We start from the raw sequence: 18,035 nt of genomic DNA, 5'->3' as shown, positions 1-18,035 counted from the left end.
TGTTTCAACCAACCTACCTAACCTTTAGAACCCTTTTAAGGTGTTAGCAATCACATAAGCAGGACAAGCAGGAATGAGGGTCCTAGCTAAACTGCTTCCTTCTGTTGCCTTCCAAATTATGGAATACAACTGCCTGAAAGGGGGAGGCTTTTTTCTTCCACAAAGGCTCCCCCCTGCATATCTCAGAACCCTAATTATGCAGGGTTCTAAAATGCATGGGGGGGGGGGCTCCACGGATGCAAAAAATTGAAGCTGAACCAAGGGGCACAGTCCTCATCAAACTTACAGAGTTCCATTTACAGTCCATTGTGCTACTTCATATTCAGAGACTGGTATTTCCCGATCATAGTAACAAGACCAGGACATCCTACAAACCTGCTTGCAAAGGAATCGTAGCCGCTTTCACTCATCATCATATCGTAAACATCAGAAGCAAAAACTGCAAGGTTCTGTCTCAATATTAACCTTTAATGAATCTGTGTGTGTTGATTTCAGCACTCTGTACATTTGATTGTTTTGTTTATGTTATGTTTTAAATTGATTATGTCAGCTGCTCTGAAGCCAAAAGGCAGTGCAGAAATAATTGCATAAATAAACAAATGATATGTATATATTTATTCATTCTTGCCTCTTGGTAGTGTTGTGGGCTCCCAAATTTCCTAACAATTATTATGAACATTATTACTAGCATTTATAAACCTTTAGGGTGACGGAGGCTGATTCTGTCCCATACACCCAGGTCAGTGGACTCATCTATTTGTCATGGATAATTTTGAAGATTGTAGTATCCCAAAAATTCTAATTAGCTGCAGTCACATTCCTGGTGACCATAGATGCCTTACTGCAAGATGCACAAATGCAGTTTTCTGCACGCCACCCTTAAGCTTTGTTCAAAATGCTGTAAATTGAATTTCAGCCCTATTATCTTACTGATCCTGCTAGTGTCTTTGCCATTTAGCATTTTCATTTTATATTTGAACTGGCTTTATTATATCAGAATGTGTATCCCAACATTTTGAATTAACGAAAGTACTAATTCCTCTCTGTTTTTTTAAAATTAATTTTCATAATTAAACATTATCATCACATAAGTATAAAAGAATAAACCACACACACAAAAGAAAAGAAAGGGGGGAAAGTATTTTCACGCTATATTAAATCCACATTTTGGGATTACTCAGATCCCTCGACTTCCCTTTAAATTTGGAGCTAATTAAAGATAATGAAATTACTGACATGTATGAATTAAGATAATATAAAAGGACCAGGAGAGGGAATGGAGGGAAGTATTAATTCCTCTCTGAATAAGCTGTCTTGCATATCCAACAGTTGTATAGTCACTCCCAAGAAAACAGTAAAATGGGTATCTTCATATATTACTTATTCATTAACATACTTCCCTCTCATAGCGAGAAATTTCCCTAGTTACATCGCTTGTGAGCACAGCTGCTTGACTCACGCGGCTTTCTCCCCGCAGGACACGGGATGAAAGGGTTAACATCTAGTTTTAAATTATTGACGCGCTGTGTGACGTATTTTCAGACAGCAAAGCCTTCTGGGACTTGTAGTTTGTAGCCTTTTCCTGTGTTGAATCGCTGATTGTAAGGTAGTGTGGCTTTTAAATCACAAAATGCGTGACGTTGCTAGGCTTGTTTGTAATAGTTTTTCTTTTAAATGTTAACTTTAATAACTCATGGAAGCTGATGGCGTTGTGGGCCTTGTTTTCAATATTTTGACCTCCTTAAAAGAATCATGATCGTCAAATGGCTATTACGTTTACAGTCGTTCTGCACCTTTGAGCAGAGATGCCTTTAATTCTCTGAACGTTTACTTGCAAGTAAGCTCCGATGAAATCTGAGACAAGTTACTTCGACGAGCATGCATAGGTTCAGATTGCACAATGCACATTAAAAGCGGCATGACTGAAATTCTCCCCCCCCCCCGCATAATTTGCACAAGCGCAGTAGCGTAGCGTGGGGGGTGCAGGAGGGGCCGGCCGCACCGGAGGCAACATCTGGGGGTTAGGGGGCGCAAATCCACGGGTTAAAGGTAAAGGTAAAGGTACCCCTGCCCGTACGGGCCAGTCTTGACAGACTCTGGGGTTGTGCGCCCATCTCACTTAAGAGGCCAGGGGCCAGCGCTGTCCGGAGACACTTCCGGGTCACGTGGCCAGTGTGACAAAGCTGCATCTGGCGAGCCAGAGCCGCACACGGAAACGCCGTTTACCTTCCCGCTGGTAAGCGGTCCCTATTTATCTACTTGCACCCGGAAGTGCTTTCGAACTGCTAGGTTGGCAGGCGCTGGGACCGAGCAGCGGGAGCGCACCCCGCCGCAGGGATTCGAACCGCCGACCTTTCGATCAGCAAGTCCTAGGCGCTGAGGCTTTAACCCACAGCGCCACCTGTGCAAATTACTTGCCTTGCCCCGGGTGCAGACAACCCACGCTACGCCACTGCACAAGCGTGAGAGTTCCGGGACAGGTCACTGCAGATTGCTTGCTTCTCGGTTGGTCTGCTGCTACTACGCTGCCATGATTTAGTGTAAACGAAAAAAATTCCTTCCAGTAGCACCTTAAAGACCAACTAAGTCAGTTCTTGGTATGAGCTTTCATGTGCATGCACACTTCTTCAGATACACTGTGTATCTGAAGAAGTGTGCATGCACCCAAAAGCTCATACCAAGAACTGACTTAGTTGGTCTTTAAGGTGCTACTGGAAGGAAATTTTTTTGTTTTGACTATGGCAGACCAACACGGCTACCTATCTGTAAATGATTTAGTGTGTCATCCTAACTCAGACTTATGGTTTATCTCCTCCAGATAAGCCATAACCTTAGTTACAGCTTGTAGTTTGTCTGAGTAGAGCGAAGCACCCACAGTCTCTTCTATGGGAGCCATGTGCTCATGCTAAGCCATGGTTTGGTCTGCAGACTAGCTCTGTATTAGATGCAAAAGGCCAATTAAAAATGTAGCTATGCTTATCTATAACGCAGGCGAGGAAGTGCGTCTTTTTGCACTCAGAATTTACAGAGCTAGGGAGAAGAAAGGTTCGCTCCTGCCTTTGGCATCCTATGCTGCTCTGATGCTATTGAAAAAGTTTCTATCTGCATAAGGGCATTTAGTTGGCTAGTTGTGAACATGACCAGTTAATTGGTTTCCCAATCTATTTAAGTATTGCATGCTTATGTATTTTATTTATTTAAAATATTTTCATACTGCCTCTCATTAAAAAAAACACACAAGGCAATTTCACAGTAATACATAATAATATCTTTTCATAATAATACATTTCATTAAAATTACAGCAACATAACTGCTGGTGCATGTCTTCTAGCAGAGGGAAAGTGATTCCACAGGTGCAATGCCACAACCAAGAAGGCTCTACCACTGGTTATTGTAAAGGTATACTTGTGCAGACATGAGGACCTCACTGGCACATCTCTATGCCATGTTAGCAATTTGCAACTTTAGCGTTGGTGTCAATGTGAAAAGAACAGTTGCAATATGCTTCAGATAAGCAGACATATAGCAGCGGTGGAGAACCTTTGGTCCATGAGTGCCTTTGGTCCATGAGGCACTGATCTACCCCACTACTGACATCAGGTGGGAGGCAGGTAAAGTCATGGCCTTCCTTTTGAAGTGTGTCATAATGACATTAGGTGATTGACAGGTAGGCTTGTGGAAATAAGGATCTGGCCTGCCCTGTTGACAATCGCTGGTGTGTGCACAAGCAAACAAATTTGGCACTAATGAAGCTGTGCTGATGTGAACAGCTAGGAGAGAAAGAACTCTGAGATGGCACTGGGAGAAACAACCAACAACTTCATTGTTCCCCAAGGTGATAAGATGAACACACCCTAATTCAGCCCTTCTCGACCTTCTGTCCCCAGCTGTTGTTGGACTACAGCTCCCATCATCCCTAACTATCAAGACTAGCGGTCAGGGATGATGGGAGTTGTAGTCCAACAACAGCTGGGGAGCCAAGGTTGAGAAAGGCTGCCCTTAATTGTTCTGCCCAAAAGCTGTTCTCTCTCCCCTGCCCACCTTTTAGTATTTATTTAAAGCACCAATAGCCGGTTAACTACATGTATCTGCATGCAATGTGCAGGAAGACTTTTAGTCTTACACATGAACCTTATTGTTGCATGTCATGTGAGGTTTTAACTCTCCAGATTGACCCAACTGGAATCTGTAAGAGGGAAATAGGGTGACTGGCTGTTACAATTTATTATATCATTCAGCATTTTTATCTCAGATTTTATAGTAAGCCCAGACACCAAGTCTGGTCTCCTTTTGCTGAGAGAGACTGTATAGCTTGGGGACAACAAACCCTAATGGGGTACAGATTACTTGTATCTACACTTTATCTGACTTTTTAGTGGGGAAACAAACATGATACCAGGGCTTTCAAGATAGTACTTAACCTTGAACACAGAACATGTAAGGTTTCTCTTTAAGCTGCTGATATCAGTGTAAAGAATTCATGCTTCTGTTAACATATCAAGTGGAGGATCTTGCTTATCCGATATACAATTTTTTTCATCTCTTGTTTTCTGCCTAGGGCTAGGTGAAAACAGTATAAAAAGCAGTGTAAGCTGGAGAGAGAAGGTACTGGAAATTGCAGGTCATCTTGCACAGTGGGTACTTGAAACGGACATAGAAGACAAGTGGTTTCAGAATAAATGTGCATGCTGCAACTGTAGTCCTAAGCACACTTACTTGGAAGTAGATTCCCTTGAAATCTAGGAGTTCCGTACTTACAAATAGGTGGTAAGCATCAAATTGTAAATTGGATAGAAATTTGCGGGAGTAAGTTCCATGAAAAGGTTCTGAGTCAAATAAAAACACAAAATCAGAAAAGAGAAAATTATTTTTCCCTCCCGTTACTGGCATTTTATTTTAATAAAAGCACTGCTGATTTTTTGCTCTGGGATGAAAAAATCATGCATGCTGGGGGAAGCGTGAGAGGAAAATGTTTCTGGTCTCATTAAAAAATGAAAACTCTGGAACACTGACAGAAACACGTTTCAAGTTTAATAGCCTGGATGTTGCTTCTGGGGCCTGATTTTCTGTTTTTCCTGAGCTTCCATTATTTATTTTTCCTATTTTGTTCCATACACACAGAGTGGTTTTGGATTCCCTAGCGTTTAACTTCTTCTTCTTCTGCTCTTTCATTTCTCTCCTCCACTGTTAGAGCCAAACAAATTCAGCCAAGCCACTAAAACAGTTGGGGAAGCCCAGTTTTTGCCCCCCAGGCATCTTGGGGGCATCTTGGTGGTTAATATACCAAATCTGGAGACCCTTTAGTACACCATCTAGCCAAGAAGAAGAAGAAGAAGAGTTTGGATTTGATATCCCGCCTTTCACTCCCTTTAAGGAGTCTCAAAGCGGCTAACATTCTCCTTTCCCTTCCTCCCCCACAACAAACACTCTGTGAGGTGAGTGGGGCTGAGAGACTTCAAAGAAGTGTGACTGGCCCAAGGTCACCCAGTAGCTGCAAGTGGAGGAGCGGAGACGCGAACCCGGTTACCCAGGATTACGAGACTACCGCTCTTAACCACTACACCACACTGGCTCTCAAGCTAGTAGATCGGGGCCAAATCAGTCATTTTAAATTATACCCACTTAAAGCACATGCCTGGGTAGACTTTCTGGGACAGAAAGGTTTTTAGCAGGTGCCAAAAACAACACAGTGAAGGTGTCTGCCTATTATCAATGGCCAGGGATTTCCAAAGAGTATATGCTTCCACACTAAAAGGTCAATTTCTTGCAAGTGCAACGCTATGATTATGCAGCACTTGTAGAAGTGCTAGTTCTATGGATCTATGCAGTTAAGTGGGCACATAAGGGCACCCACATGTTTGAATGTTTCCCCACATTAGATACCTCCTATACCTGGGAACTGTACCTCCCAAAGGTAGCACAAGGATTTTCTTAATATGCCTACTTTGTACGTAGAGGAAGGACATTCAGATATACAATACCCTGGCTGCAATCTGAATGAATATAGTCTCAGGCTGACTGGAATACTTTATGCTGAATATATAGACTGACTCTCTGCCTTCAGTAGCAATAAATAAAATACAGTCAACTTTTTATGGAATCTTAACTGGCTTGGTTTCCTTATGTTTTATCTGGAGTTATAGTTTCATGTGGAAGGAATACTTTCATTCATTTAGCATTAAAATGGGTACTGAATGTTCAAGTTCTGAGAGCCTTGCCCTGGGTTTATAGGGGTTCCTCATTCCCACACCTAATTCTCCACACTCTTAATTGCCTCTCAGACGGATGCCAACCTCACGGTCCATTTTCTCCTGTTTGTTGCACTAGAGGAATGAGATACACCACCACACAATCACTTACACTTGTTGTTTTCCCCTTGCTGACTCTTATACCTTGAATTTCTACTGCTAGAGCTTTAATGTTTTTATTCCACAGAAAACTACCAAACCATGACCCGGATCCTGAAAGTTAGTCATGACTTCCTTCTGTTGCTACCAGTTGCCCTTCCCCTGAAGTTCGTTCATAGACCCACTTCCTGGGAGAAAGCTCCATTAAACATTGTGGGATTTACTTCTAAGTAGACTTGTATAGGATTGTGCTTTTATTAGGACTTTGTCACAATTAACAAGCTCCCAGTGCAGCCAGTGTGGCTTTTTTAGCTGAATATTCTGGAATTTTCAACAGGTGGAAAGGGATTGCCCTGTACAGCTCTGGCACCTGTCTCCAACCAGTCAATTCTCTGCTTTCATTACACTCCAACTGGTTGCTGTTCCTGTCACTCAGCAGATAAACATCTCCCATTCAGACACTGTGAGAGCTTTCTTGAAAGTTCTGTATCTGTCTAAGCAGCAGGAGCCGCGAACTTCCTACACAACTATATAGTCAACACTTCTTATTATATCTTAGGACAGATTGGCTGGATATTTTTGTCAGGTGATCCTTCCTCCACCAGTTTCTCATATATATCAGAGGCACAAATAAACTATCTGAATATCTTATTTTTCAGGTGGCTTTTTTTACTCCACTCGTTTCTCATAAATCTGACCAGCACCATTTGCTTCTGCCTGAGGTATAAGCCTTGACATTGTTGCTGAATCAAAATGTGGCTAATGAACTGGAAGGTGAGGACCCTTAATCTGTAAAACCTTGCATGCTACTTTCTAAACCAAAGAGCTAAGGAAGAAATAGTTATGCATGTTTTGTGTGGATGGATGACTCTGTCAAAGAACAATCCTCGGTTTAACAGGAACATATACTTGCATCTTCAAATACCTGCATTTTTCTATTATGTGAATTCATTGCTATGCAAGTGTAGTCAGTTAGCAGTTGAGAAACAAGTTAAAAGTCTTATAATTTAATATTTTCAGCAACAGTAAAAATAAAATACAATTATTTACTGCATGCAGTGTTGTTGGGTTTTGTTTGTTTGTTTGTTTGCACCCAAGTTCCCTTACTATTATCTTGTTTTTTCAGCTGCTGATAGACTACAGTTTGTCTCAGTGGATGAATGGATGCTTTAGGCTCTCTGGTCTTATGCTCTGTATCTGTGCCTTTTCCTAGTCCTGCCATTAGATAATATCTGCATTCCTGTGGGTTTGGTGCACGCGAGCCTTTCTTGCCACTTACCAGAAAAGAATTTCACATGTCTTGAACTGTAGCAGATGACAGTTTTTAAAAATGTGTGTATGTGTTGTTGTTGTTGTTTCCATTTTAGGCACTGGAAAATTTCCCACTGCTAATGTACATTTTAGCAGCTAAAACATTAATCCTTTGCTTAGCATTTGCTGGGGCAAAAATGTACCAGAGGAAAAGGCTTGAGGAGAAAATGAAAAAAGAACAGGAGGAGAAGCTGAAAAGGGAAGAGAAAAAAGAAAACTGAAACGTCTTAAGAGGTATGGTCTGACTGGAAAGAATGCTTGCAGTGTTTCTTGTCTGACACCATTCACCACTATGTGTGTAAAGCAGCCTTCAGTAACCCGGTGCCCTCCAGATATTTCAGACTACAACTCCCATGTGCTCTAGCCAATGCCGGCTGGGACTGGTGGGAGCTGTACATCTACAAAACAAAGAAGTACCATGAGAGCCATACACTGTGAATCAATCTGGGCCCTGCAGTACTAATCTGAGGCCCTTCCTTAGGTGGTCCCTCCACAAGAGGCTCCGAGGGCAGAGAATGGGCTTTTTCTGTGGTGGCTCCCCATTTGTGGAATGCTCCTCTAGGGAGGCTCATTAGATGCCAGGCAAAGCATTTCTCTATAACCAGGCCTTTGGCTGATTGAACATTCTATGGCCTTTTAAATGCTTTAGTAGGGGGGTTACTGGTTTGTTTTAGTTTTATTATGTATTTGGTGTTCTCATTTTGTATTTTTATGTCATGCCCTGTGATCCACGGGTGAAGGGTGGAGTAAAAATGTAATAAATAATAATAATAAATATAAAACTTTGCAAAATTACAGTTAAAAGGGAATAAACATTTTTCAAAAGCATACACCTTTGGCCTGCCCTCTCACAAGCTCTTTTGTACAAGATTGTAGCTTAACGGGCCACCCACCTATTCTCAGATAATAATAATAATAATTATTATTTATACCCCGCCCTCCCCAGCCAGAGCCGGGCTCAGGGCGGCTAACACCAATAAAATCACAGTAAAAACATAATAGGGAAAAAACCCCAATTAGGTTAAAATGCAATTTAAAATAGAGTGGTGCGTGGTATATGCAGGTCTGTTTTGTGGCTGCCCATCTCAAAAAATGAATCGTTAACCCTAGCAGCTGCAAGGGGGGGGGAATATCAAGTAGAGGATGACCTAAACATCTCTCCCCCCTGCTGATTCTCCCCTGCAGATCATATCCTCTTGGCACCACTTTGCGGATCCCAATAGTGGAACATGAAGTTCCATCCTAAGGTGTGTTATGACCTGGTGAATCACACAGTCCTAACAGGAATATAGGAAGCTGCTTTGCATTGAGTCAAACCAATGGTACACCTGTCTCAGTATTGTCTGCATTGACTGACAATGACTCTCCAGATGTTCCCAGGATTTCCTGGAGTGACCTGGGTGCTAATCAGATGATCTGCCCCTGAGCTGTGGCCCTTCCCACAGATGTCCCGAGGCATCCACATGGGAAGACTGCTGCTGTTTTAAAAAATCAACTACTGCAAATATAACTCTTTCTTTTGTGTGTGCAGCCATTTGGCAGCTTGCTTGGATTCCTTTCCTGGGAGAGTTGAAGACTCCACTGAAACCGAATGCTGTGCCAGAGAAACTTAATTCCCCAAGAGCAAAATACAACAAGTGTGTTGGATTTTTATATTATTATTTTTCTGGTATAAGTAAGAAGAATATCCTGTCAGCTATTTATATAATAAAAGCTTTGTTTGTAAAACTGACTTAGTGTTGCGTATAGGAAATGGTACATGTCAGGTTGCTATGATAGAAGGGATGGTCTAATGAAATCTTTCCCTGAAAGCAAGAGGAGTTAAATTGCTGACCTTCCGCATTTTCCTCCCACAGCTTCTGATCTAGCTAAAGTTGGGTATGAATCCCATTGAGAACAATTGGACTTGAGTTAGTCCTGTCTGATCCACTGGTTTTGAAAGGAATTTTGTTTGGAGTACAATAATCAGGAAACTTGAATTTTACATTTGGTTTAAAAGGCATCATTTCCCTCCCCCACAACATTGTGTTTCAAACTCAGGTTTGAAAACTTAAGTATGAAAATCCAGCTGTCACCTATTTACTTTTAACAACTTCCTTTTGCACTGTGCTACTTAGATTTTGCTATGGCTGCAATCCCGTACACCTTACCTGAGACTAAAGTCCATTTAAATTATTGGCTTTCTAAGTAGGTCTGTCAGGCTGCAGCCCTGTGCATGCATGCTTGGAATAAGCCCCATTGGACACAGTGAAACTTACTTCTGAGCAAACTTGCACAGGCGTGTGTTGTATGCCTGATTTCTGCAGGACAGTTAAGCATTTGTGGAACTGCTGTTGCCATCTGTGGAACTTTAAAGTGTTTAACTGAAGCTGTTCTCCAGGTTTTCTTTATAAATTGTAAGGTTTGCTAAAAGAGTTTTTTTTGGTTTTTTAGGTTGCTTGAGTAATTACAATTAAATTGATGTCTGTACTAGATAGTGGATTTAAATACGATGTATCAGGAATGGGTTTTATTCCATTTTTTAAAAAGTAAAAAACCCACTGGTTTATTATTATTATTATTATCACTGTTCAGAGCCAGGTTTGCTACAACCCAGTGTCAAAGTCTAGAGAAAGTTCCATGCTGTAGCAAAAAGTTACTTTCATGAAAATGGGAAAACTTTGATGAACCTGTTTATAATTCTGCTTAGTAAACTGCAGGCAAGGTGTAAAAACAGAGAAGTTTGAGCAACTGATAGGGAAAAATCTGTGTTTTACCAGCTCTGCCATTGCTGTGCCTGTCTTCAACTGGCCAGAAGGCACTGTCTCCCTGTCACTATAAGCGGGAAAAGGGATCCCTGCTACCCAATTTATTTTGTTTTGGTAATGGGTTGGAGAGGCCTCACTCTTTTTGAAAAACAAAAACAAACAAGCAAAAAGCCGAAACCCTTAAGAAATGGCAATAGAAGTTACAGGAATATCATTTTTAGTACACAAATAGTGCGAGGCCTATATCTATCTATCTATCTATCTATCTATCTATCTATCTATCTATCTATGCTGCCATCCTGTGGAAATATGGTGAACTGCTATAACTGGCAAGACTGGATAGCATGATTCATGCTAAACAGAGACAAGTATGATTAGTTACAAATGCAGCCCTATAAATGCTTGGCAGCAAACGTCATTGAGCTCAGGCAGGCGTACTTCTAAGTTAGCCCTGATTGCAGAAGAGCTGTGTGCCCCTTCCAGTCTATCTGCCTATCTGCTGCTGCCCCCAAGAGAATTCCAAATGCCTATTTTTGTCTAGTCCAGCCACCTAAGGCCTGCCAAAGATCATCAGAAATTCAAATAAAGATGAATTTCTGTCTACATCACTATGCTTGTATTGCTTTTCTCCTTGGATTAAGAAACACACGATAGCATCTCTCTGCAGCATTGTAGCCAGTCAGCCGTGCTGCAGCCATGACCAATCACAGGATTTTATTTTTATTTTGAGGGGTGCAAAATAAACGCACATGCATTCACACACATATAATGATATGAACATGTCTACTATTTCTGGTACATATTTATTTGTTTCATACTGTTTATATACTGCTTGACTGTTAGAAACTAAACACTCAGAACCTTGACACCAAGAACAAGGGAAACTCCAAGTGCATTTCAGTAATCCAATCTCTAAGTCCCCAATATATGCCATAAACTTGATGGTCTCCCCAAAGGGGCTGGCCATTGAATGGGAGATAGCCTCTTTCCTCATCCAGCTCCTAGCTGATGATACACAGGCTGCACTTTCAAAATATTGATATGGTTCCTGGATTAATTTTTTTTGGGACAGCTCCTTATTATAATCCATTTCTATCTCATCTAGATAGATTTCTAATTTCATACAAAATCATGCAAACTATTTGGGAATGAGTATTTTAGAAAGGAACCTGAGAAACGGGTGTCTGGCGTTGGATGAAACTGTGACAATTGGCTGTAGGTGGTTTTCAGATGAAACCATCGCTAATTCAACAAGAAGAATGGCAATTTCACCAGCTTGTTCAAGTGTAATATGCTCTGCTGGCAGAACATCACAGATATTACTTGGCATGATTCTGTTATTAGAAATACAAAATTATAAAGCATTTCCCAAAATCTTGAAAAGTATTTCATGTGCATTATCTTAGCAATCATTACAGCACCTTGTAGACTGGTCCTGGAATGTCTCCCAACATTATATTTACAGTCTGAGATTGAGAGATTGGTAAATGGAGTGGTCCCAAACCCCAGCAAACCACCTTGAAGGTGCTGTAGCAATCAGACCCTGTATCAGGATGTTAATAATGTTTGATGCTTTGTTATGTTTTATATAATCTGTAAGCCTCCCAGAGTACCTGGGGTAACCCAGCCAGATGGGCAGGGTATAAATAATAAAATTACTACAGTGGTAAGGTAAAGGTAACGGGACCCCTGATCATTAGGTCCAGTCATGACCGACTCTGGGGTTGCGGCACTCATCTCGCTTTATTGGCCAAGGGAGCCGGCGTACAGCTTCCGGGTCATGTGGCCAGAATGACTAAGCCGCTTCTGGCGAACCAGAGCAGCACACGGAAACGCCGTTTGTCTTCCCGCCGGAGTGGTACCTATTTATCTACTTGCACTTTGACGTGCTTTCGAACTGCTAGGTTGGCAGGAACTACAGTGGTACCTCGGGTTAAAGTGGTACCTCGGATTAAATACTTAATTCGTTCCGGAGGTCCGTTCTTAACCTGAAACTGTTCTTAACCTGATGCACCACTTTAGCTAATGGGATCTCCTGCTGCTGCCGCACCGCCGGAGCACGATTTCTGTTCTCAAGGAAAGTTCTTAACCCGGTTCTTAACCCGAGGTACTATTTCTGGGTTAGCAGAGTCTGCAACCTGAAGCGTATGTAACCCGAGGTACCACTGTATTATCATCATCATATTATTGGGGCTGTCTCAGGATCTAGTGCAGGGGTCGGCAACCTTTTTCAGCCATGGGCCAGTCCACCGTCCCTCAGACCATGTGGGGAGCCGGACTATATTTTGAAAAAAAATATGAACGATTTCCTATACCCCACAAATAACCCCGAAATGCATTTTAAATAAAAGCACATATTCTACTCATGTAAAAACACGCTGATTGTCTGTGGGCCGGATTGAGAAGGCGATTGGGCCGCATCCGGCCCATGGGCCTTAGGTTTCCTACCCCTGATCTAGTGGATCCTAGGCTGCTTCAGCCGCTCACCACCCCTGGAATGCCCCACCTAGGGAATTTCTTTGGGCTAAAGCCTGTGGGAATTCTTCTAGTGCCACTTCTGTCCACCTGCATGTTTGGCAGATGGAACGTTGGAAGTATGATTCTGGTCTTGCTCTGTGGGTGAAGGCCAGTTTCACTCTCTCCTCCCTCTGCAGTTCAGCTAATCTTATTCACTACCTTTTGTCTCTCTTGAGTTTCTGCAGATATGCCCTCCTCATACCTAGATTGAATGAAATCTCTCTATTCGAATGACACCTGTAAACCCAGCACCATATTGCTTAAAGTCGCCTTAAAACTCTTGCTTTTATTCACCATTGCTACTGTCGATTTAGAATTATAACTCAGAAGGAGAATCGATGTGCACATTTAGCAAATCAGCTGGCCAATTTTCAATCATTTTAAAAAAGATGGATGGAGAAAAGTTTAAGTAAACTTATCCAAGTAGTAATTTTCCCATCTGCGCACTTTGTTTACTGCTATCTTCCACTTGTTTGGGCTCATCTTCTCGATTCCTTTCCCAAGCAGATCACTGAAGAGGATGCATTGGTATGAATAGGTCTTCTCCAAAGTCATCAGGGAGAACTCCTTTCTGTTATTGATAATAAACCATTTCAAAGAGGACCAGGCGGCATCCATAGGGTGGAGGTGGTTGTAGGGGAAAGGCACTGAGAGAAGTTCATGGCCTGTGGCCTTGGCCACCTCAGGACAGCACTTGATGCTTGAGAAAAAAGGGAGAGGGGTAAACTGCGGTTCACTTATCTCCACCTCCTGAGTGGACTCATCAATTTTCACTCTTGGCTGTCTTTTTTCTTTGACCACAATGGCACACTTCCCATAGGTTATAGACAGGAAGTCACAGAGTTCCTGAAATACATCTTCTGGCTTGTCTAAGGGCAAGTCATCCCTTAGAAACACTCTGTATCTCCATGGTACCCACCCTTGACTGTTGCCGGCGTGTACGACTGTCCATACAGGCCAGTTGAGGTCATCTTCATGAGGAACCTTTTCCCCTGTTATTAGACTTTCTGAAAGATCAGTTTCTCCTAAAAAGATGGTGTTGTAGCCTGTAAGTTGCAATGCTCTTAGGGTTTTCAAATATTGCAGGCATTGTTTCCTTGTACTAGCATCGAGAGAAGTCCGGTGGATGATGTGCTTTAAAAGCGGGTTTACAATGCGAAACATCTTGTACCTTCAGTTGAAATTGAAGTGCACACAAAGTTCTGATGGTGTCCAGGACAATGATGATCTCACAATGGATTTCATTGCATGTGTTATTCAACAGCATCCTAAAAAAACCACAGCCTGAATGATGCATTCACATTTTAGCTGGGTAAGTCATTGAGAAAAACAATTGTCATGCAATTGTAAAAAAAATAACGAATTGTTTTTATTAACAGTGAACACAATGTTTAGCGCATAACTAAAGAGCTGCTTCTTTCATTTTCAAAATTAACCACTGCTGGTTTGACCAGCCACTGCTGTTTCCTTCAATATCTGCCATTGTCTCTTGTCAAAAAAAGATGGCCAAGGGGAAAAGGCACTAAGAAGAATTTGCAGAAAACATCGTCAATCACCCACCCACCCACCCACCACACCATTAAATGAGGAATTTTGTGCAATTTTTTTGAAAAGCATCCACATTGGGGCAGTTTCACTCAACACTTCTGGTTTTTCTACAGTAGGGAAAAAAGGGAGGGAAATAAACTGAAAAAAACGACCTAAAAATAAAAATGTCACACGAATCCTTGGAAACAACGGCAATGAAATGAACAGTAGCAAAAGTACCACAAATTGCATAAATCTGTGCTACTCAAAGTTGTGGTCCATGAACCTGTGCCAGTCCACATGAGCCATCAGTTGCTGGTCCATGGCGACTCCACCACAGCCCAGGGTGGGATGCTACAGGGGCTGATCATGATACGGGTCCCTGGCACACTGGGAAAAGCAATTGTTGGTCCACTATGTCAGATAGTTTGAGAATCTTTGATCTCTGTTGGATCTTCAGAAACTGAAGGTCCTGATTTGATTTACTTAGCTCTGCCCCATTTGTCTGGCTGGCTGGCTCATTCCTAGCCAAGTTATGTGAGACTTATTACTGAAGTGACTGTATACCTTCCCACAGTAGAAAATGTTTATCAAAATATGGAGCATTCCATAAGCCTGGAAATTAAAAAATGCAGCCTGTTATAGGCAACCAAGCCTAAGTGTGAGTTGTGCATTTGCTGTTCAGTGATCCCTATTGGAAAAGTACCGGGATCAGAGTAATATGAAAATTAAAGTTAAAACAGGTAATGTGAGAAATCAACCCCTTTAATCATTTTTCCCCCCAGCTGAGACATGGATAGATTATTCCAACATTATGGGATTATTTTATGAATGTGATGTGATTGTAAGATTCAGGTGGCACAGGTGCTGAAATTTGCTTCCCATGGCCTCACGGAGACTGGTCTATGTGGAGACACTAATTGGATCATAAAACAGACCTTTGCACATATTAAAAATGTGCATGGGTTGTATGTGTTTAGGCTTTCTCTGTACAGATGCCATCTGCTGCCAGTTGCCTGTACAAAGACTATATTTGTCCACAGAGGCAATCTGGGCAAAGGTTAGGGGTGAGGCAGAGGGCACAGCCCTGCTCCCCTCTCCACAGTCATCTTACTCACACATCCCACACACCCCGAATGTGTGTAAATGGCTATTGACACAGACAATGCCTTCTGTGACATTTAGCAATCTCGTTAATGTATTGACATACTGATACTGGTACTGATCTTAATAAGGCCAATGAAGATTCTTAGGTGGCAGAAAGGATTTGCAATGTTTTGTTCATTTATTTTTTGCAAAGGATATTGACTAATAGAGTATTGAAGAGGTGGAAACTGGGAGATACTAGGGTTATGAGTTTTTGGGTGCCAGATCACTATAATCTCTGGACCCAACAAGTGTTACAATTTAATTAAGGCTTGGGGTGCTAAATTGTGTGCCTCATACTTCTAATCCCTGGAAGACTTAAAAGATAATTAAGACAGACTAGTTTTCCCTGAAGTGATAGCCTGAGTGATGGGCCATTAAGACAATAAAGGATCAAAGAACATGGTGTGAGATGATGACTGGGAGGAGCCTCTCTCACTCACTGGATAAAGCCAGAGCACAGGGTAGAGAGTTAGGAGTAATGTGACCTAGAAGTAAAGTGAGAAGTAGGAGACTCGGAGCAATATTTGAGACTAATGTTCTGTTTGAATCCAAGGCTGCAGCTACAGGACACACAAGACCCTTTATGGCTGTTGATGCTGTGTAGCCGTCCATTGTAGGCTCAGAGTATATATATATGTGTAAATAAACCAGGCATCCTAAATATACCAAAGCATGGGTCGGCAAACTAAGGCCCGTTAGCTGGATCAGGCCCAATTGCCTTCTGGATCCGGCCCATGAATCACCGCGTGGATTGCCAGCAAGAGCGTTCTTTTCCTCTCCTTCCCTCTCACACAGTGGTGGCAGCTCCTCCCTCCCTCCTTACTGGCTTCTCCCTGCCCTGCCTAGAGGGGGAAGGGGGCTGGGCTTTGTTGGTGCCAGCATCAGCAGTGCTCGAGCGGCCGCCATTTTAAGCAGCCCCTCTCTGGAGACCTTTCGCACACCGCTTATCGTCCCTCCACTGCCACCAGCCCCTGCCGCTTGCAAGACACAGGTAAGCAGCCACCGGGGCTTGTGGCGCTCTTGCATCATCTCTCCCCCCCACATATAGTCCCCCCCATCAAGGTCTGAGGGACCAGCCCCCTGCTGAAAAAGTTTGCTGACCCCTGTACCACAGTCTCTGATGTGCCAAAAGGAAACTTGAACCCTTGGATAAGCCCCTGGAACCTGTGCTGCTCAGAGATTGGGGTGGCATAAAAACACTATGTTCCAAAGGAGGAGGAATTGATTTAGTAATTTGTCTTCTAGGCATTTGATTGCTCCAGAGATCTCTGTTTTAGATAAGAAACTTAGTTCCCACACCTACTTAAATACAGTGCTTTTGAGTAAGTATAAATCATCACAGCGTTTTAAGGCAGATTAGAGTATACATGTCTACTCAACAGTAAGTCCCACTGAGTTCTGGCCCTACCTGGAGATGCTAGGAAATTAATTAGGGACCTTATGTATGCAAAGCAGATGCTCTGCTGGTGAGTTATCCCCACCATCGTACTCCAAATATTCTAGTTGTGCAGAGTGTAAAAGTTATATGCTGGGAGTGGTGGCAAGACATACGTATTTCAGGGATTAGGTGAACTGGATGTACACCTGGCCCTCTTCAAAACAACTAGGTGGATGATGTGCTTTTTGATCCCACACGACTCCCACAAATAAGTATAAACCACAACTACATACCAAAGCGTTTAGGTCCAAGTAGATATTTTATGTGTAGCCTGCCTTTGACTACTAGTGTATCTGAAGAAGTGTGCATGCACACGAAAGCTCATACCAAGAACTGACTTAGTTGGTCTTTAAGGTGCTACTGGAAGGAATTTTTTTTGTTTTGACTATGGCAGACCAACACGGCTACCTATCTTTGACTACTAGAAAAAGGCTGTGCTTTTGAATGAAATAATATGAAGGAGATGGTGGTCATATCAAAATTAATATAAAGGCTTTTCCCAGAAGTACTAAGGGAAATCATTGTCATTCAATTGACAAAGCAAGCACTTCATGATATTTTCCACTGCTTTGATCATGAGAAGGTGAAGGTGTTATTACCCTTTTTCCCCTTGAAAAGCATATAGAGCTGAAAGACGGAGTTGGAAGTGTGAGGCTCTTTCCCACTTCCCTTTCAGCTCCATGTGTTTTTTCAAGGCCCAGGTTAATTCTACAAGCTCTTACTTTTACCCGATCCTTCAGAAAAACGAAGGGCGTGCATGCACACATTCGCTCTTTTTGTCTCTTGTGGGGAGAGGGGTTTCATCCAGAGGAAGGGTGACAGAAGTGAGCAGAGTGGCAGAGCTCACGGCGCTTGCTCAAAAATCCAAATGTGCCCATGGGTCTGAAAAGTTTGGTCACACCTGATCAAGTACCACTTTACTCACCTCCTGACTTCATATCACAGATGTTAATTCCCTCCTCTGCCTTGCCCCCAGCAGTCAATAATAGGAACTGGGA

At 42.4% G+C, this 18,035-nt stretch overlaps 4 protein-coding genes across 9 annotated transcripts in view; 3 read left to right on the top strand and 1 right to left on the bottom strand.

Moving 5' to 3' along the window:
* KCNE2 (potassium voltage-gated channel subfamily E regulatory subunit 2) overlaps positions 1-18,035 on the top strand; it is a 220,475-nt gene that overhangs the window by 8,784 nt on the left and 193,656 nt on the right. The window lies entirely within an intron of this gene.
* On the top strand, positions 1,556-9,391 carry SMIM11 (small integral membrane protein 11). 6 transcript variants are annotated; one of them, XM_083735124.1, is made up of 5 exons: positions 1,556-1,606; positions 4,560-4,768; positions 7,008-7,122; positions 7,716-7,893; positions 9,191-9,391. In XM_083735124.1, the coding sequence occupies exons 3-4, from the start codon at positions 7,102-7,104 to the stop codon at positions 7,878-7,880; spliced, it is 186 nt and encodes a 61-aa protein (XP_083591250.1). In that variant the 5' UTR covers positions 1,556-1,606; positions 4,560-4,768; positions 7,008-7,101; the 3' UTR covers positions 7,881-7,893; positions 9,191-9,391. The 6 variants fall into 6 exon arrangements, with proteins under 6 accessions (XP_083591250.1, XP_083591251.1, XP_083591254.1 ...); XM_083735125.1 differs by lacking the exon at positions 4,560-4,768 and having other exon boundaries at positions 1,559-1,606; XM_083735128.1 differs by lacking the exons at positions 1,556-1,606; positions 4,560-4,768 and adding an exon at positions 1,819-1,837.
* CLIC6 (chloride intracellular channel 6) overlaps positions 9,195-18,035 on the top strand; it is a 132,020-nt gene continuing 123,179 nt past the window's right edge. Inside the window, exon 1 of the mRNA XM_083735087.1 lies at positions 9,195-9,296. Coding sequence (XP_083591213.1) covers positions 9,251-9,296 — 46 coding nt within the window. The 5' untranslated portion in view covers positions 9,195-9,250. The remainder of the gene's footprint in view (positions 9,297-18,035) is intronic.
* LOC310842738 (protein FAM243B) lies at positions 13,189-14,151 on the bottom strand. The gene has a single exon (XM_083734884.1). It carries the CDS (start codon positions 14,085-14,087, stop codon positions 13,329-13,331), a length of 759 nt encoding a protein of 252 aa, XP_083591010.1. The 5' UTR covers positions 14,088-14,151; the 3' UTR covers positions 13,189-13,328.

The sequence above is a fragment of the Podarcis gaigeae genome (assembly GCF_964106915.1).
Source record: "Podarcis gaigeae genome assembly, chromosome: 4".
Lineage (NCBI taxonomy): Eukaryota > Metazoa > Chordata > Lepidosauria > Squamata > Lacertidae > Podarcis > Podarcis gaigeae.
Note: the sequence above shows the minus strand (reverse complement) of the source record. Positions and strands in the feature narration are given on the sequence as shown.

Coding starts and splice junctions, on each gene's coding strand:
- LOC310842738 (XM_083734884.1), bottom strand. CDS start 14,087: ATGTTTCGCATTGTAAACCCGCTTTTAAAGCACATCATCCACCGGACT.
- SMIM11 (XM_083735124.1), top strand. CDS start 7,102: ATGTGGCTAATGAACTGGAAG. Junction 7,123..7,715: donor TGTGGCTAATGAACTGGAAG/GTGAGGACCCTT, acceptor TTTCCATTTTAG/GCACTGGAAAATTTCCCACT.